General features: G+C 42.4%; 5 protein-coding genes across 5 annotated transcripts in view; all 5 read right to left on the reverse strand.

Moving 5' to 3' along the window:
• The window catches only part of LOC310796376 (uncharacterized protein), a gene marked incomplete at both ends in the record, with an annotated part of 42287 nt that extends 18797 nt beyond the window's left edge, over positions 1-23490 (reverse strand). The window contains one exon of the mRNA XM_083658564.1: positions 22087-23490. Within this exon, the coding sequence (XP_083514690.1) occupies positions 22087-23490 (1404 nt within the window). The remainder of the gene's footprint in view (positions 1-22086) is intronic.
• LOC310796249 (zinc-binding protein A33-like) lies at positions 363-1784 on the reverse strand (the record flags this gene model as incomplete). Its single annotated transcript, XM_083658398.1, has 1 exon — positions 363-1784. One exon carries the CDS (start codon positions 1782-1784, stop codon positions 363-365), a length of 1422 nt encoding a protein of 473 aa, XP_083514524.1.
• On the reverse strand, positions 7658-9070 carry LOC310796252 (zinc-binding protein A33-like; the record flags this gene model as incomplete). The annotated part of the gene is made up of 1 exon (XM_083658401.1): positions 7658-9070. One exon carries the CDS (start codon positions 9068-9070, stop codon positions 7658-7660), a length of 1413 nt encoding a protein of 470 aa, XP_083514527.1.
• LOC310796251 (E3 ubiquitin-protein ligase TRIM35-like) lies at positions 12961-14376 on the reverse strand (the record flags this gene model as incomplete). The annotated part of the gene is made up of 1 exon (XM_083658400.1): positions 12961-14376. One exon carries the CDS (start codon positions 14374-14376, stop codon positions 12961-12963), a length of 1416 nt encoding a protein of 471 aa, XP_083514526.1.
• On the reverse strand, positions 17556-18974 carry LOC310796250 (zinc-binding protein A33-like; the record flags this gene model as incomplete). Its single annotated transcript, XM_083658399.1, has 1 exon — positions 17556-18974. One exon carries the CDS (start codon positions 18972-18974, stop codon positions 17556-17558), a length of 1419 nt encoding a protein of 472 aa, XP_083514525.1.
• Positions 23491-26691: the final 3201 nt, after the last annotated feature.

The raw sequence follows: 26691 nt of genomic DNA on the forward strand, positions 1-26691 counted from the left end.
TTTGCTCAACTGACTCCAGGGCTCACCTTTGACCCCACAATCACCATGTTGCTAAAACTGCTTCAGACGTCTAATCAGAGCGACACTACTTAACACCAAGTTACCAGATTTACCACTTTCCTCATAGGCCTATTCTCTGCTCCATCACACATTCATGAAGATCAATTTATTCCAAAAAATCTGTGATCACCTGATTAATTTTGTGTAGGCCTATGGTTGCCTACACACACACACACACACACACACACGCGCGCGCGTGCGCGCACGCGCACGCACGCACGCACACACACACACACACACACACACACACACACACACACACACACACACACACACACACCTCACATTAACATCCCATAACATCACAGAGAAGCCTCAGCTTGACAAACTTTGATATCAATGGTCTCTGCATCAGCAGCCTCTCCAACACTGAAATATGGGTAGAGTTTCTCAGTGAAAGTGTCTTTGTGAGTGAAGATGTGAGTGTTGTCCTCAGAGTTGTAGAAGGACAGCTTGCCCCTGTCATAGTCCAGCTGGACTCTGATCCTCTGGAGACTCTTCTTCATTGTGACGGTCTCACAAAGCCCATTAATGTATCTTCCACTGTCATGCCATAAACACCCGATTCCATATTCTGGTGTGGCAAATGCCTCCCCCTTCCTCGCAACTGACTCTTTAAGCACACCCAGAATCCATGCAGGATGATCTCCCACCACCACCTCCCAGCTGTGTTTCCCTGAGCTGAAGCCCTCAGAGCCCAGAACACTGACATACTTAGTGTTTCTCTCTGGGTTGTCAGGGAGCTGCTGCTTTGTGTCTGCATCTCTCACACTGGTCAGGTCATCAGACAGAGAGAGCCAGCAGTTTGCAGTGTTTGGGTCCAGAATGACAGGACTGAACTTAACCTTCCCCTTCATCTTCTCCCAGACTCTGAAGGACAGGTTGCCCAGATGTTTGGCCACATCTATCAGTGCTCCTGAGACCAGCTGTGGATCTGACAGTGAGCACTGGGCTCTGACTCTGGTCTGAGTAGCTTTATAACTGGTGAGGAACGGCACATTGTGTTTCTGTAGGTCGTCTTCAACAGCAGAGATGCTGTCTGAGAGAGAGGAGATCTTCTCCTGAATGATCTTCATTTCTCTGGTGATAGTCTTCCTCTTCTGCTGCTCTTCCTCCCTCAGAGCCGTCACTCTGGCCTCCTCTTCGTCTTTCAGGAACTGGTGGAGCTTGTTGAACTCTGCTCTGATCTGCCTCTCTGTGGCCTCCACCTGTTTCTTGGAGTATTGAACCACTTTGTAGTATTTCTTCTCGACCTCTTTGTATTTGTCCCTCTTGTCCTGTAGAGACTTTAAGTCAGGTTTCAGCTGCTCCTTCAGCTCACCGACTGCTTCTTCTATAGGAACCACCTTGTGACCGTGGTGTTGGGGGAACTCACAGACAGGACACACAGCTCTCTGCTCCTCCTTACAGAACCATTTAGACACTTCTGGATGTGTACACACCACCTCCTCTTTCTCCTCTCCTTTAGCCGTCTCAGATGACCCAGCTTTCTGCCTCACAGTAAATGCGTCAGCTACTTTTTTCAGTGCAAAGTTTGGTCCTAGATCCTTTGATATTTTTCTTTTACAAATTGGACAGTTTTTGTTTTTAGCTTGTTCACAAAATTGTTTCAGGCAGCTGGAACAGAAGCTGTGGTCGCAGCTCAGAGACACAGGATCTCTAAAAGTCTCTGAACATATATGGCAACTCAAGTAACTTTCAAAAACATCCAGTTTCTCCGCCATTTGCTTTGGTATCCAAAATATCTTTCAATAGCAAGACTCACCAAATCACATCCACTTCAACTTGCTGCTTACAGTCCTCCAAATCAGTGTGTTTCAGTAGAGATCTCACACCCTGTAATGCTGACTCTGCTCTGTTCAGCAATGTCAAAGTCTGCTTTTAATTTCACCTGCCTCTGTCATGGGTTAATTAGTCATGAGATTCTTCTTGGAGTACCGCTGCGCTCAGAACCTCCTGGTGCGTAATCCTAAGTGCGTATATCCATGCAATGAAAAGGAGGATCACATGACAGGTAGATCCTCAGTGTGACACAGTAATGGTCACATGACAGGTGGATCCTCAGTGTGACACAGTGATGGTCACATGACAGGTGGATCCTCAGTGTGACACAGTGATGGTCACATGACAGGTGGATCCTCAGTGTGACACAGTGATGGTCACATGACAGGTGGATCCTCAGTGTGACACAGTGATGGTCACATGACAGGTAGAGATCCTCAGTGTGACACAGTGATGATCACATGACAGGTAGAACCTCGGTGTGACACAGTGATGATCACATGACAGGTGGATCCTCAGTGTGACACAGTGATGATCACATGACAGGTAGAGATCCTCAGTGTGACACAGTGATGATCACATGACAGGTAGATCCTCAGTGTGACACAGTGATGATGGATCACATGAAAGGTAGATCCTCAGTGTGACACAGTGATGATCACATGACAGGTAGATCCTCAGTGTGATACAGTGAGGATCACATGACAGGTAGATCCTCAGTGTGACACAGTGAGGATCACATGACAGGTAGATCCTCAGTGTGACACAGTGATGATGGATCACATGACAGGTAGATCCTCAGTGTGACACAGTGATGATGGATCACATGACAGGTAGATCCTCAGTGTGACACAGTGATGGTCACATGACAGGTAGATCCTCAGTGTGACACAGTGATGATCACATGACAGGTGGATCCTCAGTGTGACACAGTGATGATCACATGACAGGTGGATCCTCAGTGTGACACAGTGATGATCACATGACAGGTAGATCCTCAGTGTGACACAGTGATGATGGATCACATGACAGGTAGATCCTCGGTGTGACACAGTGATGATCACATGACAGGTGGATCCTCAGTGTGACACAGTGATGGTCACATGACAGGTGGATCCTCAGTGTGACACAGTGATGGTCACATGACAGGTAGATCCTCAGTGTGACACAGTGATGGTCACATGACAGGTGGATCCTCAGTGTGACACAGTGATGGTCACATGACAGGTGGATCCTCAGTGTGACACAGTGATGGTCACATGACAGGTGGATCCTCAGTGTGACACAGTGATGATCACATGACAGGTAGATCCTCAGTGTGACACAGTGATGATCACATGACAGGTGGATCCTCAGTGTGACACAGTGATGATCACATGACAGGTGGATCCTCAGTGTGACACAGTGATGATCACATGACAGGTAGAGATCCTCAGTGTGACACAGTGATGATCACATGACAGGTAGAGATCCTCAGTGTGACACAGTGATGATCACATGACAGGTAGATCCTCAGTGTGACACAGTGATGATGGATCACATGACAGGTAGATCCTCAGTGTGACACAGTGATGGTCACATGACAGGTGGATCCTCAGTGTGACACAGTGATGATCACATGACAGGTAGATCCTCAGTGTGACACAGTGATGATCACATGACAGGTAGATCCTCAGTGTGACATAGTGATGATCACATGACAGGTGGATCCTCAGTGTGACACAGTGATGATCACATGACAGGTGGATCCTCAGTGTGACACAGTGATGATCACATGACAGGTAGATCCTCAGTGTGACACAGTGATGATCACATGACAGGTGGATCCTCAGTGTGACACAGTGATGATCACATGACAGGTAGATCCTCAGTGTGACACAGTGATGATCACATGACAGGTAGATCCTCAGTGTGACACAGTGATGATCACATGACAGGTAGATCCTCAGTGTGACACAGTGATGATCACATGACAGGTAGATCCTCAGTGTGACACAGTGATGATCACATGACAGGTAGATCCTCAGTGTGACACAGTGATGATCACATGACAGGTAGATCCTCAGTGTGACACAGTGATGATGGATCACATGACAGGTAGATCCTCAGTGTGACACAGTGATGGTCACATGACAGGTAGATCCTCAGTGTGACACAGTGATGAAGGTCACATGACAGGTAGATCCTCAGTGTGACACAGTGATGAAGGTCACATGACAGGTAGATCCTCAGTGTGACACAGTGATGAAGGTCACATGACAGGTGGATCCTCAGTGTGACACAGTGACGATCACATGACAGGTAGATCCTCAGTGTGACACAGTGATGATCAAAACATTTTGTGCTGTTGAATACATCAGTGAATTACATGACAGTGAATTACAGTGAAGTACATTCTCCCTGTGGTGGTTTTCATTCCATTAATGGGAAAAGCTGCCATCTGATTTGAGATAAGAAAGATAGTACTTCACTCACCCCTGCTGGGGAAATTCAGGTACCACAGTGACAATTGGCAGACAATGCCAAGGCAATCAAGCATAATTCAAGTACAGGAAAGTAATAGAATAAATCCTAAGATAAAAGGGGTAGGGTAGTGACTGTGACTGCTGACTGGCACAAGTGTCACTGATGGTGTTTTAGAGTGTTGATTTTGTGATCAGGAGATGGTGTTGTTGTTTCTCTACATTTTACTGTTCTGCCCATCTACCTTGTATGTAATGATAATGCACCTTCATTTGAAGACAAAAAAAACAGAAAGATAAAGGATAGAAATAGGACTGCATATTGTTTGACAATTCTAACAATCTCTACACAACAGAAATACCAAGGCCCTAACACAATGCTTGAATAATTTTAACAGCAGAAAGTCAGAAAGTAAAGAAATTAATTCAATGCATTTTCCAAAGACAGTGAACTTAATTTGTATATAATAAAAATGATAAAGCACAGAAAGAGAAAACATACACATATCTAGAAACGTAATGTGCAATGTATTTTTAGTTCAGAAACGTGATATTCGACGTATCCATGGATTGCGCAAACGATACCGACATTTTATTCTGGTGACCAGGCTGGTTCAATTCCCTTTTCTTTCTGTGTAGAGTTTGCATGTTCTCCGTGTGTTCTCCTGGTTTCCTCCACAGTCCGCTGGATCAGACTCTAAATTGTCCTCTAAAGGTATGAATGTGAGTTCGCCCTGTCATAGATTCACCTGTGTACCTGCCTTCCACCCAATGCATGCTGGGATAGGCTCCAGTCCCCCAAGTTCATACATGTGTTTAATATTCAGATATACTTTGCCAGAATAAAATGAGTCAGAATAAATCACTCTGTGAACAGTGAACAGTCTGATTCTCAACCAACAGAGTTTTTATTAAATTAAATTAAATTCAATTCAATTAAATTCAAATGGCTTTATTGGCATGACATCATACTGTACATAATTGCCAAAGCAAGCGTTTAGACATTCAAAAGCCAAACATTAATTAGAAAATGTAATCAAAACAAAACATAAAACATATCAAAAGACAAACAAATGATGTGTTGTCAGATATAACAGCAGCAGCAAAGAACAAATAACAGTAAAGAAACAAACTACAGGACAAATCAGATGGTCTGTTGTCAGATAGAACAGCAACGTGTATCAGGTGACCGTGACTGTCACTCACTGTCTCTCAGTTTATGACTCACTGCCATAAACCCAGTGCCTCTAACCAATGAAGACGTCTGCTTTGGTACGTGTCTTTGAAATGTCTCTGTGACATCTTCTACCACGAGTATCAACTTTTTCTGCTGTTTGGGAGTTTTTTTAGCACATCTCTTAACCTACATAAAGGGACTGTTGTACGAGCTGCTTAGCAAGTAGTGAGGAGATGGTCCTGAAAGAGGCTACCTCCAGTGATGCTATTTGTCCTCTCTCCTCCTTCACACTTTAGCCCAACACAATCACCACAATAACATGTCAGCATTGTATTTCTGCTGATATGTACAATCTCAACCTATCTCCTCTCCTTTTATTCCTAATCAGATATGTATTTAACCATCAACATCAACAGAAATAACAGGGAATAGTAAAGTGGTTATTTTTGGTTAATAAAATAAATCAAATCAAAACAAAATTGCTTCACAACAATTACAAAAGTCCAAAAAGAGCAAAAGCAAAGTGACGTAAGAAATGCAATACCAAAAAAAAACACGGCATGTTCCTTAAAAATATCTGTATAAGCATTAAAAGCTGAGGGCACTTAATATGAACAAGTTTTCACAAATTCATCTGTAACCTATGATTCGTCTTGGATAATTACAGCTTCAATGGAACAAACGATCTATAGTACAGGGCTTGTTGATTATCGTGTACCACTGACTTTGAGTGTAAAGGTCAGGCCAATCACAGGTCAAGTTACAGTCAGTAATAAACCTCAATGCTTCATGATAGTGGTACGCAGGAAGTATAAATCCTTACAACCGTGGACAAGCCTTGGTCCTTCCTGCATAGTAAAACATGCCATTTGTAAACATTAAAAGCTCACACACATTTTCAGAAAGTTTCACTTTAACCAATAATTTAAGACTCATATAATTACAATTTCAACTTAGTGAAAATAATGTTCTACAGAAAGAGAGAACAGGGCGAGTGATTCTTTTTTTATGTTTACACTTAAAAATAATGTGTGTCTATTTCAAACAATAATTGTTCTATATATTTAAGGTTGTTCGGCATCCATGGAAATTAAACATGTTCTGTAGCTAAAACTTTAGAATTATGACACTAAAACAAAAATGGTCTTTTTGCTCAACTGACTCCAGAGCCCCGTTCCAATACCCATACTTGTACTTCTTTCTTGTAGTATGTACTGCCGCTGCCCTCACAAAGTATGGATTGTAGTGTGCAGCATGCATGCAAAATGCATACTATTGGGACACACTACATCTGTCGTCACGTGAGCTTCCTGAACTCCGACCTCTTGCTCACTTCCGCCGACGTCCGCAGCGCCACATTTGAGTTTTTTTTTTTTTTTTTTTTTTTTTTTATTCAATAAACAAAGTCTGGCAGTAACAAACAGTACATTATACAAAAAATTCAGACTAAACATTTACAAAATTGGAAAAGACAATCAAATAAACAAAATAAAATAAATAAAGCAAAAACATTAAGTCAGAGATCTAAACAGGAATCAAGATATGCATGTTTTGGTACACACCATGCTTGTTTGGTTTTAACATATTTCAAGGCTTTCTTAAAGTTAATTATCTCATTCATGAACACGCAGCTCAGTCAGTGCGACGTAACTCCAGTAGGTGGCGGTAATGCACAAAAAGTTGTTTGCCAACCGCCATAAAACATTAGAAGAAGAAGAAGACGACATAACTTCCTGCTGCGCAAAGGATTGTGGGGAAGTTTGGCTGAAGCAGCATGCATCGATGCATACTCCGAAATAGGAGCTGATGTAGTACAACATCCTGGTACTCTTGGCATACTGCATCTGACATACTATGTATTGGGACATACTAAATCTTTTTTTGCCTACTAAATAGTATGGAAGTATGGGTATTGGAACGGGGCCCAGGGCTCACCTTTGACCCCACAATCATCATGTTGCTAAAGCTGCTTCACACGTCTAATCAGAGCGACACTACTTAACACCAAGTTACCACATTTACCACTTTCCTTATAGGCCTATTCTCTGCTCCATCACACATTCATGAAGATCAATTTTTCAAAAGAACCTGTGCCTATGGTCGTCTACCCACATGCACGCACGCACGCACGCACACACACACACACACACACACACCTCATTAACATCCCATAACATCACAGAGAAGCCTCAGCTTGACAAATTTTGATATCAATGGTCTCTGCATCACCAGCCTCTCCAACTTCAAAATATGGGTAGAGTTTCTCAGTGAAAGTGTCTCTGTGAGTGAAGATATGAGTGTTGTCCTCAGAGTTGTAGAAGGACAGCTCGCCCCTGTCATAGTCCAGCTGGACTCTGATCCTCTGGAGACTCTTCTTCACTGTGACGGTCTCACAAAGCCCATTAGTGTATTTTCCACTGCGGTGCCATAAACACCAGATTCCATATGATGGTGAGGCAAATGCCTCCCCCTTCCTCTCAACTGACTCTTTAGCCACACCCAGAATCCACACAGGATGATCTCCCACCTCCACCTCCCAGCTGTGTTTCCCTGAGCTGAAGCCCTCAGAGCCCAGAACATGGGTATACTTAGTGAGTCTCTCTGGGTTGTCAGGGAGCTGCTGATTTGTGTCTGCATCTCTCACACTGGTCAGGTCATCAGAGAGAGAGAGACAGCGGTTTGCAGTGTTTGGGTCCAGAATGACAGGACAGAAGGTGACCTTCCCCTTCATCTTCTCCCAGACTCTGAAGGACAGGTTGCCCAGGTGTTTGGCCACATCTATCAGTGCTCCTGAGACCAGCTGTGGATCTGACAGTGAGCACTGGGCTCTGACTGTGGTCTGAGTAGCTTTATAACTGGTGAGGAATGGCACATTGTGTTTCTGTAGGTCGTCTTCGACAGCAGAGATGCTGTCTGAGAGAGAGGAGATCTTCTCCTGAATGATCTTCATTTCTCTGGTGATAGTCTTCCTCTTCTGCTGCTCTTCCTCCCTCAGAGCCGTCACTCTGGCCTCCTCTTCCTCTTTCAGGAACTGGTGGAGCTTGTTGAACTCTGCTCCGATCTGCCTCTCTGTGGCCTCCACCTGTTTCTTGGAGTATTGAACCACTTCGTTATATGTCTTCTCCACCTCTTTGTATTTGTCCCTCTTGTTCTGTAGAGACTTTAAGTCGGATTTCAGCTGCTCCTTCAGCTCACCGACTGCTTCTTCTATAGGAACCACCTTGTGACCGTGGTGTTGGGGGAACTGACAGACAGGACACACAGCTCTCTGTTCCTCCTTACTGAACCATTTAGACACTTCTGGATGTGTACACACCACCTCCTCTTTCTCCTCTTCAGCCGTCTCAGATGACCCAGCTTTCTGCCTAAAGGCGTCAGCTACTTTCTTCAGTGTAAAGTTCACTATAAAATCCTTTGATATTTTTCTTTTACAAATTGGACAGTTTTTGTTTTTAGCTTGTTCACAAAATTGTTTCAGGCAGCTGGAACAGAAGCTGTGGTCGCAGCTCAGAGACACAGGATCTCTAAAAGTCTCTGAACATATATGGCAACTCAAGTAACTTTCAAAAACATCCAGTTTCTCCGCCATTTGCTTTGGTATCCAAAATATCTTTCAATAGCAACACTCACCAAAAACACTTCAACTTGCTGCTTACAGTCCTCCAAATCTGTGTGTTTCAGTAGCGATCTCACACCCTGTAATGACGTCTCTGCTCTGTCCTCAATGTCAAAGTCTGCTTTTAATTTCACCTGCCTCTGTCATGGGTTAATTATTCATGAGATTCTTCTTGGAGTACCGCTGTGCTCAGAGCCTCCTGGTGCGTAATCCTAAGTGCGTATATCCATGCAATGAAAAGGAGGATCACATGACAGGTAGATCCTCAGTGTGACACAGTGATGATCACATGACAGGTAGATCCTCAGTGTGACACAGTGATGATCACATGACAGGTAGATCCTCAGTGTGACACAGTGATGACGGATCACATGACAGGTAGATCCTCAGTGTGACACAATGATGGTCACATGACAGGTAGATCCTCAGTGTGACATAGTGATGATCACATGACAGGTAGATCCTCAGTGTGACACAGTGATGATCACATGACAGGTAGATCCTCAGTGTGACACAGTGATGATCACATGACAGGTGGATCCTCAGTGTGACACAGTGATGGTCACATGACAGGTAGATCCTCAGTGTGACACAGTGATGACGGATCACATGACAGGTAGATCCTCAGTGTGACACAGTGATGAAGGAGGATCACATGACAGGTAGATCCTCAGTGTGACACAGTGATGATCACATGACAGGTAGATCCTCAGTGTGACACAGTGACGGATCACATGACAGGTAGATCCTCAGTGTGACACAGTGATGATGGATCACATGACAGGTAGATCCTCAGTGTGACACAGTGATGATCAAAACCTTTTGTGCTATTTGAATACATCAGTGAATTACATGACAGTGAATTACAGTGAATGTGTACACTGTGGTGGTTTTCATTCCATTAATGGGAAAAGCTGCCATCTGATTTAAGATAAGAAAGATAGTACTTCACTGACCCCTGCTGGGGAAATTCAGGTACCACAGTGACAATTGGCAGACAATGCCAAGGCAATAAAGCATAATTCAAATACAGGAAAGTAATAGAATAAATCCTAAGATAAAAGGGGTAGGGTAGTGACTGTGACTGCTGACTGGCACAAGTGTCACTGATGCTGTTAGAGTGTTGATTTTGTGATCAGGAGATGGTGTTGTTGTTTCTCTACATTGTACTGTTCTGCCCATCTACCTTGTATGTAATGATAATGCACCTTAATTTGAAGACAAAAAAAACAGAGAGATAAAGGATAGAAATAGGACTCCATATTGTTTGACAATTCTAACAATCTCTACACAACAGAAATACCAAGGCCCTAACACAATGCTCGAATAATTTTAACAGCAGAAAGTCAGAAAGTAAAGAAATTAATTCAATGCATTTTCCAAAGACAGTGAACTTAATTTGTGTATAATAAAAATGATAAAGCACAGAAAGAGAAAACATACACATATCTAGAAACGTAATGTGCATTGTATTTTTAGTTCAGAAACGTGATATTCTACGTATCCATGGATTGCGCAAACGATACCGACATTTTATTCTGGTGACCAGGCTGGTTCAATTCCCTTTTTTTTCTGTGTGGAGTTTGCATGTTCTCCGTGTGTTCTCCTGGTTTCCTCCACAGTCAGCTGGATTAGACTCTAAATTGTTCTCTAAAGGTATGAATGTGAGTTCGCCCTGTCATAGATTCACCTGTGAACCTGCCTTCCACCCAATGCATGCTGGGATAGGCTCCAGTCCCCCAAGTTCATACATGTGTTTAATATTCAGATATACTTTGCCAGAATAAAATGAGTCAGAATAAATCACTCTGTGAACAGTGAACAGTCTGATTCTCAACCAACACAGTTTTTATTCAATTCAATTCAATTCAATTCAATTCAATTCAATTCAATTCAATTAAATTCAAATGGCTTTATTCGCATGACATCATACTGTACATAATTGCCAAAGCAAGCGTTTAGACATTCAAAAGCCAAACATTCATTAGAAAATATAAAAGTTGAAAAAAGTCCAAGGCAACTCTTCTTATGAATAAAAAGCCTTTATTCTATCTTGGCTAGCTTTTTATTCATAAGAAGAGTTGCCTTTGACTTTTTTCAACTTTTATATGGACTTTCCCCTTTTGAGTTCCAAAGAGCACCTTCTTTTTTTAAATTTTTCAACTTTGATCCAGAGCGTCGTAGCCCTCTTGTCCTGTGTATTAATTAATAATATATTATCTTCTTTCATTAATTAGAAAATGTAATCAAAACAAAACATAAAACATATCAAAAGACAAACAAATGATGTGTTGTCAGATATAACAGCAGCAGCAAAGAACAAATAACAGTAAAGAAACAAACTACAGGACAAATTAGATGATCTGTTCTCAGATATAACAGCAACAGCAGTGTATCAGGTGACCGTGACTGTCACTCACTGTCTCTCAGTTTATGGCTCACTGCCATAAACCCAGCGCCTCTAACCAATGAAGACGTCTGCTTTGGTACGTGTCTTTGAAATGTCTCTGTGACATCTTCTACCACGAGTATCAACTTTTTCTGCTGCTTGGGAGTTTTTTTTAGCACATCTCTTAACCTACATAAAGGGACTGTTGTACGAGCTGCTTAGCAAGCAGTGAGGAGACGCTCCCGAAAGAGGCTACCTCCAGTGATGCTGTTTGTCCTCTCTCCTCCTTCACACTTTAGCCCAACACAATCACCACAATAACATGTCAGCATTGTATTTCTGCTGATATGTACAATCTCAACGTAAAATGAAACAAAACATCTGTCTTTTATTCCTAATCAGATATGTATTTAACCATCAACATCAACAGAAAATAACAGGGAATAGTAAAGTGGTTATTTTTGGTTAATAAAATAAATCAAATCAAAACAAAATTGCTTCACAACAATTACAAAAGTCCAAAAAGAGCAAAAGCAAGGTGACGTAAGAAATGCAATACCAAAAAAAGACACGGCATGTTACTTAAAAATATTTGTATAAGCATTAAAAGCTGAGGGCACTTAATATGAACAAGTTTTCACAAATTCATCTGTAACCTATGATTCTTATCTCTTGGATAATTACAGCTTCAATGGAACAAACGATCTATAGTACAGGCCTTGTTGATTATAGTGTACCACTGACTTTGAGTGTAAAGGTCAGGCCAATCACAGGTCAAGTTACAGTCAGTAATAAACCTCAATGCTTCATGATAGTGATACGCAGGAAGTATAAATCCTTATAACCGTGGACAAGCCATGGTCCTTCCTGCATAGTAAAACATGCCATTTGTAAACATTAAAAGCTCACACACATTTTCAGAAAGTTTCACTTTAACCAATAATTTAAGACTCATATAATTACAATTTCAACTTAGTGAAAATAATGTTCTACAGAAAGAGAGAACAGGGCGAGTGATTCTTTTTTATGTTTACACTTAAAATAATGTGTGTCTATTTCAAACAATAATTGTTCTATATATTTAAGGTTGTTCGGCATCCATGGAAAGTAAACATGTTCTGTAGCTAAAACGTTAGAATTATGACACTAAAACAAAAATGGTCTTTTTGCTCAACTGACTCCAGGGCTCACCTTTGACCCCACAATCACCATGTTGCTAAAACTGCTTCACACGTCTAATCAGAGCGACACTACTTAACACCAAGTTACCAGATTTACCACTTTCCTCATAGGCCTATTCTCTGCTCCATCACACATTCATGAAGATCAATTTTTCAAAAGAACCTGTGCCTATGGTTGTCTACCCACACGCACGCACACGCACACACACACACACACACACACACACACACACACACACACACACACACACACACACACACACACACACACACCTCATTAACATCCCATAACATCACAGAGAAGCCTCAGCTTGACAAACTTTGATATCAATGGTCTCTGCATCACCAGCTCTTCCAACACAGAAATATGGGTAGAGTTTCTCAGTGAAAGTGTAATTATATCTGTAGATGTGAGTGTTGTCCTCAGAGTTGTAGAAGGACAGCTCGCCCCTGTCATAGTCCAGCTGGACTCTGATCCTTTGGAGACTCTTCTTCATTGTGACGGTCTCACCAAGCCCATTAGTGTATTTTCCACTGTGGTGCAGTAAAGCCCAGATTCCATATTCTGGTGTGGCAAATGCCTCCCCCTCCCTCTCAACTGACTCTTTAGCCACACCCAGAATCCATGCAGGATGATCTCCCACCTCCACATCCCAGCTGTGTTTCCCTGAGCTGAAGCCCTCAGAGCCCAGAACATGGGCATACTTAGTGTTTCTCTCTGGGTTGTCAGGGAGCTGCTGCTTTGTGTCTGTATCTCTCACACTGGTCAGGTCATCAGAGAGAGAGAGCCAGCAGTTTGCAGTGTTTGGGTCCAGAATGACAGGACTGAAGTTGACCTCCCCCTTCATCTTCTCAGAGACTCTGAAGGACAGGTTGCCCAGGTGTTTGGCCACATCTATCAGTGCTCCTGAGACCAGCTGTGGATCTGACAGTGAGCACTGGGCTCTGACTGTGGTCTGAGTGGTTTTATAACTGGTGAGGAACGGCACATTGTGTTTCTGTAGGTCGTCTTCGACAGCAGAGATGCTGTCTGAGAGAGAGGAGATCTTCTCCTGAATGATCTTCATTTCTCTGGTGATAGTCTTCCTCTTCTGCTGCTCTTCCTCCCTCAGAGCCGTCACTCTGGCCTCCTCTTCCTCTTTCAGGAACTGGTGGAGCTTGTTGAACTCTGCTCTGATCTGCCTCTCTGTGGCCTTCACCTGTTTCTTGGTGTGTTGAACCACTTCGTTATATGTCTTCTCCACCTCTTTGTATTTGTCCCTCTTGTCCTGTAGAGACTTTAAGTCAGGTTTCAGCTGCTCCTTCAGCTCAGTGACTGCTTCTTCTATAGGAACCACCTTGTGACCGTGGTGTTGAGGGAACTCACAGACAGGACACACAGCTCTCTGCTCCTCCTTACAGAACCATTTAGACACTTCTGGATGTGTACACACCACCTCCACTTTCTCCTCTCCTTTAGCCGTCTCAGATGACCCAGCTTTCTGCCTAAAGGCGTCAGCTACTTTCTTCAGTGTAAAGTTCACTATAAAATCCTTTGATATTTTTCTTTTACAAATCGGACAGTTTTTGTTTTTAGCTTGTTGACAAAATTGTTTCAGGCAGCTGGAACAGAAGCTGTGGTCGCAGCTCAGAGACACAGGATCTCTAAAAGTCTCTGAACATATATGGCAACTCAAGTAACTTTCAAAAACATCCAGTTTCTCGGCCATTTGCTTTGGTATCCAAAATATCTTTCAATAGCAAGACTCACCAAATCACATCCACTTCAACTTGCTGCTTACAGTCCTCCAAATCTGTGTGTTTCAGTAGAGATCTCACTCCCTGTAATGGCATCTCTGCTCTGTTCAGCAATGTCAAAGTCTGCTTTTAAGTTCACCTGCCTCATGGGTTAATTATTCATGAGATTCTTCTTGGAGTACTGCTGCGCTCAGAGCCTCCTGGTGCGTAATCCTAAGTGTGTATATCCATGCAATGAAAAGGAGGATCACATGACAGGTAGATCCTCAGTGTGACACAGTGATGATCACATGACAGGTAGATCCTCAGTGTGACACAGTGATGATCACATGACAGGTAGATCCTCAGTGTGACACAGTGATGATCACATGACAGGTAGATCCTCAGTGTGACACAGTGATGATCACATGACAGGTAGATCCTCAGTGTGACACAGTGATGGTCACATGACAGGTAGATCCTCAGTGTGACACAGTGATGATCACATGACAGGTAGATCCTCAGTGTGACACAGTGATGACGGATCACATGACAGGTAGATCCTCAGTGTGACACAGTGATGATCACATGACAGGTAGATCCTCAGTGTGACACAGTGATGACGGATCACATGACCGGTAGATCCTCAGTGTGACACAGTGATGGTCACATGACATGTAGATCCTCAGTGTGACACAGTGATGGCGGCTCACATGACAGGTAGATCCTCAGTGTGACATAGTGATGATCACATGACAGGTAGATCCTCAGTGTGACACAGTGATGGTCACATGACAGGTAGATCCTCAGTGTGACACAGTGATGATCACATGACAGGTAGATCCTCAGTGTGACACAGTGATGATCACATGACAGGTAGATCCTCAGTGTGACACAGTGATGATCACATGACATGTAGATCCTCAGTGTGACACAGTGATGGCGGCTCACATGACAGGTAGATCCTCAGTGTGACACAGTGATGACGGATCACATGACAGGTAGATCCTCAGTGTGACACAGTGATGATCAAAACCTTTTGTGCTGTTGAATACATCAGTGAATTACATGACAGTGAATTACAGTGAAGTACATTCTCCCTGTGGTGGTTTTCATTCCATTATTGGGAAAAGCTGCCATCTGATTTGAGATAAGAAAGATAGTCCTTCACTGACCCCTGCTGGGGAAATTCAGGTACCACAGTGACAATTGGCAGACAATGCCAAGGCAATCAAGCATAATTCAAATACAGGAAAGTAATAGAATAAATCCTAAGATAAAAGGGGTAGGGTAGTGACTGTGACTGCTGACTGGCACAAGTGTCACTGATGGTGTTTTAGAGTGATGATTTTGTGATCAGGAGATGGTGTTGTTGTTTCTCTACATTGTACTGTTCTGCCCATCTATCTTGTATGTAATGATAATGCACCTTAATTTGAAGACAAAAAAAACAGAAAGATAAAGGATAGAAATAGGACTGCATATTGTTTGACAATTCTAACAATCTCTACACAACAGAAATACCAAGGCCCTAACACAATGCTCGAATAATTTTAACAGCAGAAAGTCAGAAAGTAAAGAAATTAATTCAATGCATTTTCCAAAGACAGTGAACTTAATTTGTGTATAATAAAAATGATAAAGCACAGAAAGAGAAAACATACACATATCTAGAAACGTAATGTGCAATGTATTTTTAGTTCTGAAACGTGATATTCTACGTATCCATGGATTGCGCAAACGATACCGACATTTTATTCTGGCGACCACGCTGGTTCATTTCCCTTTTTTTTCTGTGTGGAGTTTGCATGTTCTCCCTGTGTTCTCCTGGTTTCCTCCACAGTCCGCTGGATTAGACTCTAAATTGTCCTCTAAAGGTATGAATGTGAGTTCGCCCTGTCATAGATTCACTTGTGTACCTGCCTTCCACCCAATGCATGCTGGGATAGGCTCCAGTCCCCCAAGTTCATACATGTGTTTAATATTCAGATATACTTTGCCAGAATAAAATGAGTCAGAATAAATCACTCTGTGAACAGTGAACAGTCTGATTCTCAACCAACACAGTTTTTATTCAATTCAGATATGTATTTAACCATCAACATCAACAGAAAATATCAGGGAATAGTAAAGTGGTTATTTTTGGTTAATAAAATAAATCAAATCAAAACAAAATTGCTTCACAACAATTATAAAAGTCCAAAAAGAGCAAAAGCAAGGTGACGTAAGAAATGCAATGCCAAAAAAAAACACGGCATGTTACTTAAAAATATCTGTATAAGCATTCAAAGCTGAGGGCACTTAATATGAACAAGTTTTCACAAATTTATCTGTAACCTATGATTCTTATGTCTTGGATAATTACAGCTTCAATGGAACAAACGATCTATAGTACAGGCCTTGTTGATTATAGTGTAGCAATGAGTCTGAGTGTAAAGGTCAGGCCAATCACAGGTCAAGTTACAGTCAGTAATAAACCTCAATGCTTCATGATAGTGGTACGCAGGAAGTATAAATCCTTACAACCGTGGACAAGCCTTGGTCCTTCCAGTAAAACATGCCATTTGTAAACATTAAAAGCTCACACACATTTTCAGAAAGTTTCACTTTAACCAATAATTTAAGACTCATATAATTACAATTTCAACTTAGTGAAAATAATGTTCTACAGAAAGAGAGAACAGGGTGAGTGATTGTTTAAATATTTACATTTAAAATAATGTGCGTCTATTTCAAACAATAATTGTTCTATATATTTAAGGTTGTTCGGCATCCATGGAAATTAAACATGTTCTGTAGCTAAAACTTTAGAATTATGACACTAAAACAAAAATGGTCTTTTTGCTCAACTGACTCCAGGGCTCACCTTTGAAACCACAATCACCATGTTGCTAAAACTGCTTCAGACGTCTAATCAGAGCGACACTACTTAACACCAAGTTACCAGATTTACCACTTTCCTCATAGGCCTATTCTCTGCTCCATCACACATTCATGAAGAGTCATTTATTCAAAATAATCTGTGCCTATGGTCACACACACACACACACACGCACGCACGCACGCACGCACGCACGCACGCACACACACACACACACACACACACACACACACACACACACACACACACACACACACACACACACACACACCTCATTAACATCCTATAACATCACAGAGAAGCATCAGCTTGACAAACTTTGATATCAATGGTCTCTGCATCACCAGCCTCTCCAACTTCAAAATATGGGTAGAGTTTCTCAGTGAAAGTGTCTTTGTGAGTGAAGATGTGAGTGTTGTCCTCAGAGTTGTAGAAGGACAGCTCGCCCATGTCATAGTCCAGCTGGACTCTGATCCTCTGGAGACTCTTCTTCACTGTGACGATCTCACCAAGCCCATTAGTGTATTTTCCACTGCGATGCAGTAAAGCCCAGATTCCATATCTTGGTGAGGCAAATGCCTCCCCCTTCCTCTCAACTGACTCTTTAGCCAAACCCATAGTCCAGTCAGGATGATCTCCCACCTCCACCTCCCAGCTGTGTTTCCCTGAGCTGAAGCCCTCAGAGCCCAGAACAGTGTTATACTTGTTTCTCTCTGGGTTGTCAGGGAGCTGTTGCTTTGTGTCTGCATCTCTCACACTGGTCAGGTCATCAGAGAGAGAGAGAGAGCAGTTTGCAGTGTTTGGGTCCAGAATGACAGGACTGAACTTAACCTTCCCCTTCATCTTCTCAGAGACTCTGAAGGACAGGTTGCCCAGGTGTTTGGCCACATCTATCAGTGCTCCTGAGACCAGCTGTGGATCTGACAGTGAGCACTGGGCTCTGACTGTGGTCTGAGTAGCTTTATAACTGGTGAGGAATGGCACATTGTGTTTCTGCAGGTCGTCTTCGACAGCAGAGATGCTGTCTGAGAGAGAGGAGATCTTCTCCTGAATGATCTTCATTTCTCTGGTGATAGTCTTCCTCTTCTGCTGCTCTTCCTCCCTCAGATCCGTCACTCTGGCCTCCTCTTCCTCTTTCAGGAACTGGTGGAGCTTGTTGAACTCTGCTCTGATCTGCCTCTCTGTGGCCTCCAGCTGTTTCTTGGTGTGTTGAACCACTTTGTAGTATTTCTTCTCCACCTCTTTGTATTTGTCCCTCTTGTTCTGTAGAGACTTTAAGTCAGGTTTCAGCTGCTCCTTCAGCTCACCGACTGCTTCTTCTATAGGAACCACCTTGTGACCGTGGTGTTGGGGGAACTCACAGACAGGACACACAGCTCTCTGCTCCTCCTTACAGAACCATTTAGGCACTTCTCCATGTTTACTACACACCACCTCCACATCCTGCACGTCTCCTTTAGCCGTCTCAGATGACCCAGCTTTCTGCCTAAAGGCGTCAGCTACTTTCTTCAGTGTAAAGTTCACTAGAAAATCCTTTGATATTTTTCTTTTACAAATTGGACAGTTTTTGTTTTTAGCTTGTTCACAAAATTGTTTCAGGCAGCTGGAACAGAAGCTGTGGTCGCAGCTCAGAGACACAGGATCTCTAAAAGTCTCTGAACATATATGGCAACTCAAGTAACTTTCAAAAACATCCAGTTTCTCCGCCATTTGCTTTGGTATCCAAAATATCTTTCAATAGCAAGACTCACCAAATCACATCCACTTCAACTTGCTGCTTACAGTCCTCCAAATCAGTGTGTTTCAGTAGAGATCTCACACCCTGTAATGGCATCTCTGCTCTGTTCAGCAATGTCAAAGTCTGCTTTTAATTTCACCTGCCTCATGGGTTAATTATTCATGAGATTCTTCTTGGAGTACTGCTGCGCTCAGAGCCTCCTGGTGCGTAATCCTAAGTGCGTATATCCATGCAATGAAAAGGAGGATCACATGACAGGTAGATCCTCAGTGTGACACAGTGATGGTCACATGACAAGTAGATCCTCAGTGTGACACAGTGATGATCACATGACAAGTAGATCCTCAGTGTGACACAGTGATGAAGGTCACATGACAGGTAGATCCTCAGTGTGACACAGTGATGATGGATCACATGACAAGTAGATCCTCAGTGTGACACAGTGATGATCACATGACAGGTGGATCCCCAGTGTGACATAGTGATGGTCACATGACAGGTAGATCCTCAGTGTGACACAGTGATGATGGATCACATGACAGGTAGATCCTCAGTGTGACACAGTGATGACGGATCACATGACAGGTAGATCCTCAGTGTGACACAGTGATGATCAAAACCTTTTGTGCTGTTGAATACATCAGTGAATTACATGACAGTGAATTACAGTGAAGTACATTCTCCCTGTGGTGGTTTTCATTCCACTAATGGGAAAAGCTGCCATCTGATTTAAGATAAGAAAGATAGTACTTCACTGACCCCTGCTGTGGAAATTCAGGTACCACAGTGACAATTGGCAGACAATGCCAAGGCAATCAAGCATAATTCAAGTACAGGAAAGTAATAGAAGAAATCCTAAGATAAAAGGGGTAGGGTAGTGACTGTGACTGCTGACTGGCACAAGTGTCACTGATGGTGTTTTAGAGTGATGCTTTTGTGATCAGGAGATGCTGTTGTTGTTTCTCTACATTTTACTGTTCTGCCCATCTACCTTGTATGTAATGATAATGCACCTTAATTTTAAGACAAAAAAAACAGAAAGATAAAGGATAGAAATAGGACTGCATATTGTTTGACAATTCTAACAATCTCTACACAACAGAAATACCAAGGCCCTAACACAATGCTCGAATAATTTTAACAGCAGAAAGTCAGAAAGTAAAGAAATTAATTCAATGCATTTTCCAAAGACATAGTCAACTTAATTTGTGTATAATAAAAATGATAAAGCACAGAAAGAGAAAACACACACATATCTAGAAACGTAATGTGCAATGTATTTTTAGTTCAGAAACGTGATATTCTACGTATCCATGGATTGCGCAAACGATACAGAGATTTTATTCTGGCGACCAGGCTGGTTCAATTCCCTTTTTTTTCTGTGTGGAGTTTGCATGTTCTCCGTGTGTTCTCCTGGTTTCCTCCACAGTCCGATGGATTAGACTCTAAATTGTTCTCTAAAGGTATGAATGTGAGTTCGCCCTGACATAGATTCACCTGTGTCCCTGCCTTCCACCCAATGCATGCTGGGATAGGCTCCAGTCCCCCAAGTTCATACATGTGTTTAATATTCAGATATACTTTGCCAGAATAAAATGAGACAGAATAAATCACTCTGTGAACAGTGAACAGTCTGATTCTCAACCAACACAGTTTTTATTCAATTCAATTCAATTCAATTCAATTCAATTCAAATGGCTTTATTGGCATGACATCATACTGTACATAATTGCCAAAGCAAGCATTTAGACATTCAAAAGCCAAACATTAATTAGAAAATGTAATCAAAACAAAACATAAAACATATCAAAAGACAAACAAATGATGTGTTGTCAGATATAACAGCAGCAGCAAAGAACAAATAACAGTAAAGAAACAAACTACAGGACAAATCAGATGATCTGTTGTCAGATATAACAGCAACGTGTATCAGGTGACCGTGACTGTCACTCACTGTCTCTCAGTTTATGGCTCACTGCCATAAACCCAGCGTCTCTAACCAATGAAGACGTCTGCTTTGGTATGTGTCTTTGAAATGTCTCTGTGACATCTTCTACCACGAGTATCAACTTTTTCTGCTGCTTGGGAGTTTTTTTTAGCACATCTCTTAACCTACATAAAGGGACTGTTGTACGAGCTGCTTAGCAAGCAGTGAGGAGACGCTCCTGAAAGAGGCTACCTCCAGTGATGCTGTAGTTTGTCCTCTCTCCTCCTTCACGCTTTAGCCCAACACAATCACCACAATAACATGTCAGCATTGTATTTCTGCTGATATGTACAATCTCAACGTCAAATGAAACAAAACATCTGTCTTTTATTCCTAATCAGATATGTATTTAACCATCAACATCAACAGAAATAACAGGGAATAGTAAAGTGGTTATTTTTGGTTAATAAAATAAATCAAATCAAAACAAAATTGCTTCACAACAATTACAAAAGTCCAAAAAGAGCAAAAGCAAGGTGACGTAAGAAATGCAATACCAAAAAAAAACACGGCATGTTACTTAAAAATATCTGTATAAGCATTAAAAGCTGAGGGCACTTAATATGAAGAAGTTTTCACAAATTCATCTGTAACCTATGATTCTTATGTCTTGGATAATTACAGCTTCAATGGAACAGACAATCTATAGTACAGGCCTTGTTGATTATAGTGTACCACTGACTTTGAGTGTAAAGGTCAGGCCAATCACAGGTCAAGTTACAGTCAGTAATAAACCTCAATGCTTCATGATAGTGGTACACAGGAAGTATAAATCCTTATAACCGTGGACAAGCCTTGGTCCTTCCTGCATAGTAAAACATGCCATTTGTAAACATTAAAAGCTCACACACATTTTCAGAAAGTTCCACTTTAACCAATAATTTAAGACTCATATAATTACAATTTCAACTTAGTGAAAATAATGTTCTACAGAAAGAGCAAACAGGGCGAGTGATTCTTTTTTTATGTTTACACACACACACACACACACACACACACACACACACACACACACACACACACACACACACACACACACACACACACACACACACACACACACACCTCATTAACATCCCATAACATCACAGAGAAGCCTCAGCTTGACAAACTTTGATATCAATGGTCTCTGCATCACCAGCCTCTCCAACTTCAAAATATGGGTAGAGTTTCTCAGTGAAAGTGTCTCTGTGAGTGAAGATATGAGTGTTGTCCTCAGAGTTGTAGAAGGACAGCTCGCCCCTGTCATAGTCCAGCTGGACTCTGATCCTCTGGAGACTCTTCTTCACTGTGACGGTCTCACAAAGCCCATTAGTGTATTTTCCACTGCGATGCAGTAAAGCCCAGATTCCATATCTTGGTGAGGCAGATCGCTCCCCCTTCCTGTCAACTGACTCTTTAGCCAAACCCACAGTCCAGTCAGGATGATCTCCCACCTCCACCTCCCAGCTGTGTTTCCCTGAGCTGAAGCCCTCAGAGCCCAGAACAGTGGAATACTTAGTGTTTCTCTCTGGGTTGTCAGGGAGCTGCTGCTTTGTGTCTGTATCTCTCACACTGGTCAGGTCATCAGACAGAGAGAGCCATTCGTCCGCAGTGTTTGGGTCCAGAATGACAGGACTGAAGTTGACCTCCCCCTTCATCTTCTCAGAGACTCTGAAGGACAGGTTGCCCAGGTGTTTGGCCACATCTATCAGTGCTCCTGAGACCAGCTGTGGATCTGACAGTGAGCACTGAGCTCTGACTCTGGTCTGAGTGGTTTTATAACTGGTGAGGAACGGCACATTGTGTTTCTGCAGGTCGTCTTCCACAGCAGAGATGCTGTCTGAGAGAGAGGAGATCTTCTCCTGAATGATCTTCATTTTTCTGGCAACCGTCTTTCTCTTCTGCTCCTCTTCCTCCCTCAGAGCCGTCACTCTGGCCTCCTCTTCCTCTTTCAGGAACTGGTGGAGCTTGTTGAACTCTGCTCCGATCTGCCTCTCTGTGGCCTCCAGCTGTTTCTTGGAGTGTTGAACCACTTCGTAGTATTTCTTCTCCACCTCTTTGTATTTGTCCCTCTTGTCCTGTAGAGACTTTAAGTCAGGTTTCAGCTGCTCCTTCAGCTCACCGACTGCTTCTTCTATAGGAACCACCTTGTGACCTTGGTGGTGAGGGAACTCACAGACAGGACACACAGCTCTCTGCTCCTCCTTACAGAACCATTTAGGCACTTCTCGATGTTTACTACACACCACCTCCACGTCCTGCACGTCTCCTTTAGCCGTCTCAGATGAGCCAGCTTTCTGCCTAAAGGCGTCAGCTAGTTCCTTCAGTGCAAAGTTCACCCCATGTTCATCCTTTGATATTTTTCTTTTACAAATCGGACACTTTTTGTTTTTAGCTTGTTCACAAAATTGTTTCAGGCAGCTGGAACAGAAGCTGTGGCTGCAGCTCAGAGTCACAGGGTCTCTAAAAGTCTCTGAACAGACATGGCAACTCAAGTAACTTTCAACAAAGTCCGCCATTTGCTTTGGTATCCAAAATATTTTTAGCAAGACTCACCAAATCACATTCACTCCAACTTGCTACAGTCCTCCAAATCTGTGTGTTTCAGTAGCGATCTCACACGCTGTAATGGCGTCTCTGCTCTGTCCTCAATGTCAAAGTCTGCTTTTAATTTCACCTGCCTCTGTCCCAGGTTAATTATTAAAGGGAAATGCTGGTATCTTGATTGACTATAAGAAAGGTAGTTCCTTGATCCACTTGGGGAAATTCAGGTACCACAGTGACAATTGCCAGATGCCAAGTAGTGAAAGAGAGCTAGGAGTGCCCAATAATATCAAAGCCTTTATCAGCACGGCTAAAACCAACATGAACAAGACAAGCGTGGTCTTCATCAGGCCATCAGCTGACAGGTGAGGCCTCAGGCCATATTGATGAGTTGAATGGGTTCTGCAACCCAAAAATGACTTTTCTTTTCTTTTAGTTCAAATACCTGGGTATGCAGTGCACCTATTTAATGATGTATGCAAAGAAAATCACAACAATCTAATTTCTTTAGTTTTTCACACTTTTTCACATCAAAATTTCATTTTTCAAGATTTCATTGATAACAGTAATGTACAGTTTGCTGACGTCACCTAGTACTATCAAATTTCTACCCCATTTCAACCAATCGTATCACGACATGCAGCTGTCAATCAAATCTTCATTTCAGGATAATTTTCTCTTCCAAATGAAGTCGAAAATGGCGCCTAGTGCCTGTCATCTGGCAGAATTCCTATCCCATAAACTAACTACTAACTTGGCCAATTGTTAGAAACATGAACAAAAAACAAAAACTATAATCTCTAAGAATGCAAAGAAATGTAACTGGCTCGTTAAAACGCGCATTCCAGGGATATCGTATCGTTACAGCAGCGATAATGGCGTGCGCATCCGAGAGCTTGGTTGTCAGGGGTCGCACTTCGGAGATTCCAGGCCGACGTGCTGCACTCTCCGCTCGGCAACACGAAGGCAGCTGGCTGCCTGCGGCTTGCTGAGCTCCACTCCTCCCGTCAAAAGGCCAAAAGATGGGTTGATATTATAAATCATGTAATTTTCTTTATATCCTCTTTTTCTCTCATGTATGGTGTTGCTACTTGTTGCATTGCATCAAGCAGAGGGATCATAAAAACTTCATTGAATGTATTTCAGGAGTGTGACATTTTCCAGCTTCGTTGTAACATGTCCAGGTGACAATGGCAAACTAAAAAGGTGATTACTGTCATAGCTGTGCCTGCCTGGGTACATACTCTATATACTGAGCATTTTAATTCTACACAATTACTCATGAGCATTAAAACGAGATTAAAACACATTAAACAGCAAATTGAGTAGCCTACATGTTTTTTATTAAGAGTAAAAATGTACCGATCAGATAATTCAGTAGTGTGCATTAACAAGGATATTTAATAAATATACATTCCACTTATATTTTTGAAATATATAATATTATATTGGTATCATCTCTAGAAGGCTCATACTTCATGTTTACAGTTCATAAAGGCAGGGCATGCAAGCAGCAGTCATGCCGAAAAATCAACAAAATTAAAGGTAGGTGGCATTAAAAAGTCTTTGCAGAGTGCATTTTTGGTGAACCATCAGTAATAGAGGTCCACTCTTAAGTAACTACACTATTAAGTAGCCTAAAAAAAAAGCCAAGTCCTCCAATTACTGTTCTTTCTTTCACCTCACTGGAATGAGAGACAGGTGAGCTATGCACAGTTGGGGGCGGAAAAGCGTAGTAAATTCCAGTTGTCCAGTAGGGATCCATAGAGGACACCATGCAGGAGCAATCATTTCTTGCTTGTATTTTGTGATTTGCATGCAGCAGATTAGACTTGCTTCAAATAAAAAAATATTCCATTGAAAGGTGTTTGCCAATCAGAGTGGTCCTGACCATCAAGAAGGCCTGGCCACTGGCACAGCGCAAATACGTTCACGTCTGCTCAAAGATGGCTGTAGGTGAGCAGTGGGTCTTACTTCAGAGCAGCTGTCAAATATTCTGACTTCAGTCCCATTTGCCGCTCCAACTTTGTGCTTTAAAGAAAGTGTGGAGATAATGCTCCTCGGGTTAGTGTAGGACAGGGTTCCCCAAATAGTGCCCCCGCGGGCGTGTGGTCCGCGCTGGAATTGCAAAAAACAACAACACAACATGCAAGATACGCGCTGCTGTGCTTTCTATATTGACCTGACCACTCATACTCTGGTTTATTTCAAGAAAAACATTTTGGCTAGTGGAAATTCTAATTGACTGGTAACTTTAAAAATCTAGCAGTTTTATGAGGAACAAAAATAGATACCATCGGCTATGTGCATGTCTTATGTGGAGTTGATCATGGTTAAAAAAAATATAATCAATATGCCATAGTGCAGCAAAAAGTTGAGGAGACATGACCTCTCCGGTAACATCCTCTAGATGGCAGAAGATACCCATCTTAACCATTTTACAATGTAGGTAGATTTGTGTGTGTGTGTGTGTGTGTGTGTGTGTGTGTGTGTGTGTGTGTGTGTGTGTGTGTGTGTGTGTGTGTGTGTGAGTGTGTGTGTGTCAGTGGCTTGCGACATAGGCCTGTCTGTGCTTATACTAGGCCACTTGTTCTGACTCGTATGGCAACATTGAGTCTGTGCACAGTGGGTTACAGTCAATCTGTAGTAGCTACATACAGTACAGAACAGACACAATAGACTGGTATTACATGATCTTAACACATTGAGTGCCAAGGACGTCTGTGCACGTCCTAAAAAAAAGTAACGAGGAGTGCCAAGGACGTCTGTGGACGTCCTAAAATCATAATTCATATTATTCCATAATTCTGCTGTTTAAGGTCGTACCCAGCCAGTGAGCATGAATCCCTTCAAGGGATCACACGGCGCCACCTTAAACATCTACACGGGAGCTGCGCCACCCACCTCAGATCCTTTACTTTGTGCAGGAGAAAGCGGAAAAAGCCGTGATCAAAGGGGAAACCGATGCATGCTGCAGCCAGAGCCATATAGATTGCTCTGTCTGCAGCTGACAGTTGGCTGCATCCACGCCCACAACTGAGCTCTTCTGCTTCTGTCTATCTGTCTGCATATAGTTTCTCCACACTATTCCCTGCCAGAAAGGCAGCACCCGAAGCCGAACGGCCAAACCTTTTCCTTCAGTCCCGTAACTCCCGTTTGCCATTTCCTTGTTGCGC

The sequence above is a fragment of the Poromitra crassiceps genome, assembly GCF_964638095.1.
Source record: "Poromitra crassiceps genome assembly, chromosome: 22".
Classification (NCBI taxonomy): Eukaryota; Metazoa; Chordata; class Actinopteri; order Beryciformes; family Melamphaidae; genus Poromitra; species Poromitra crassiceps.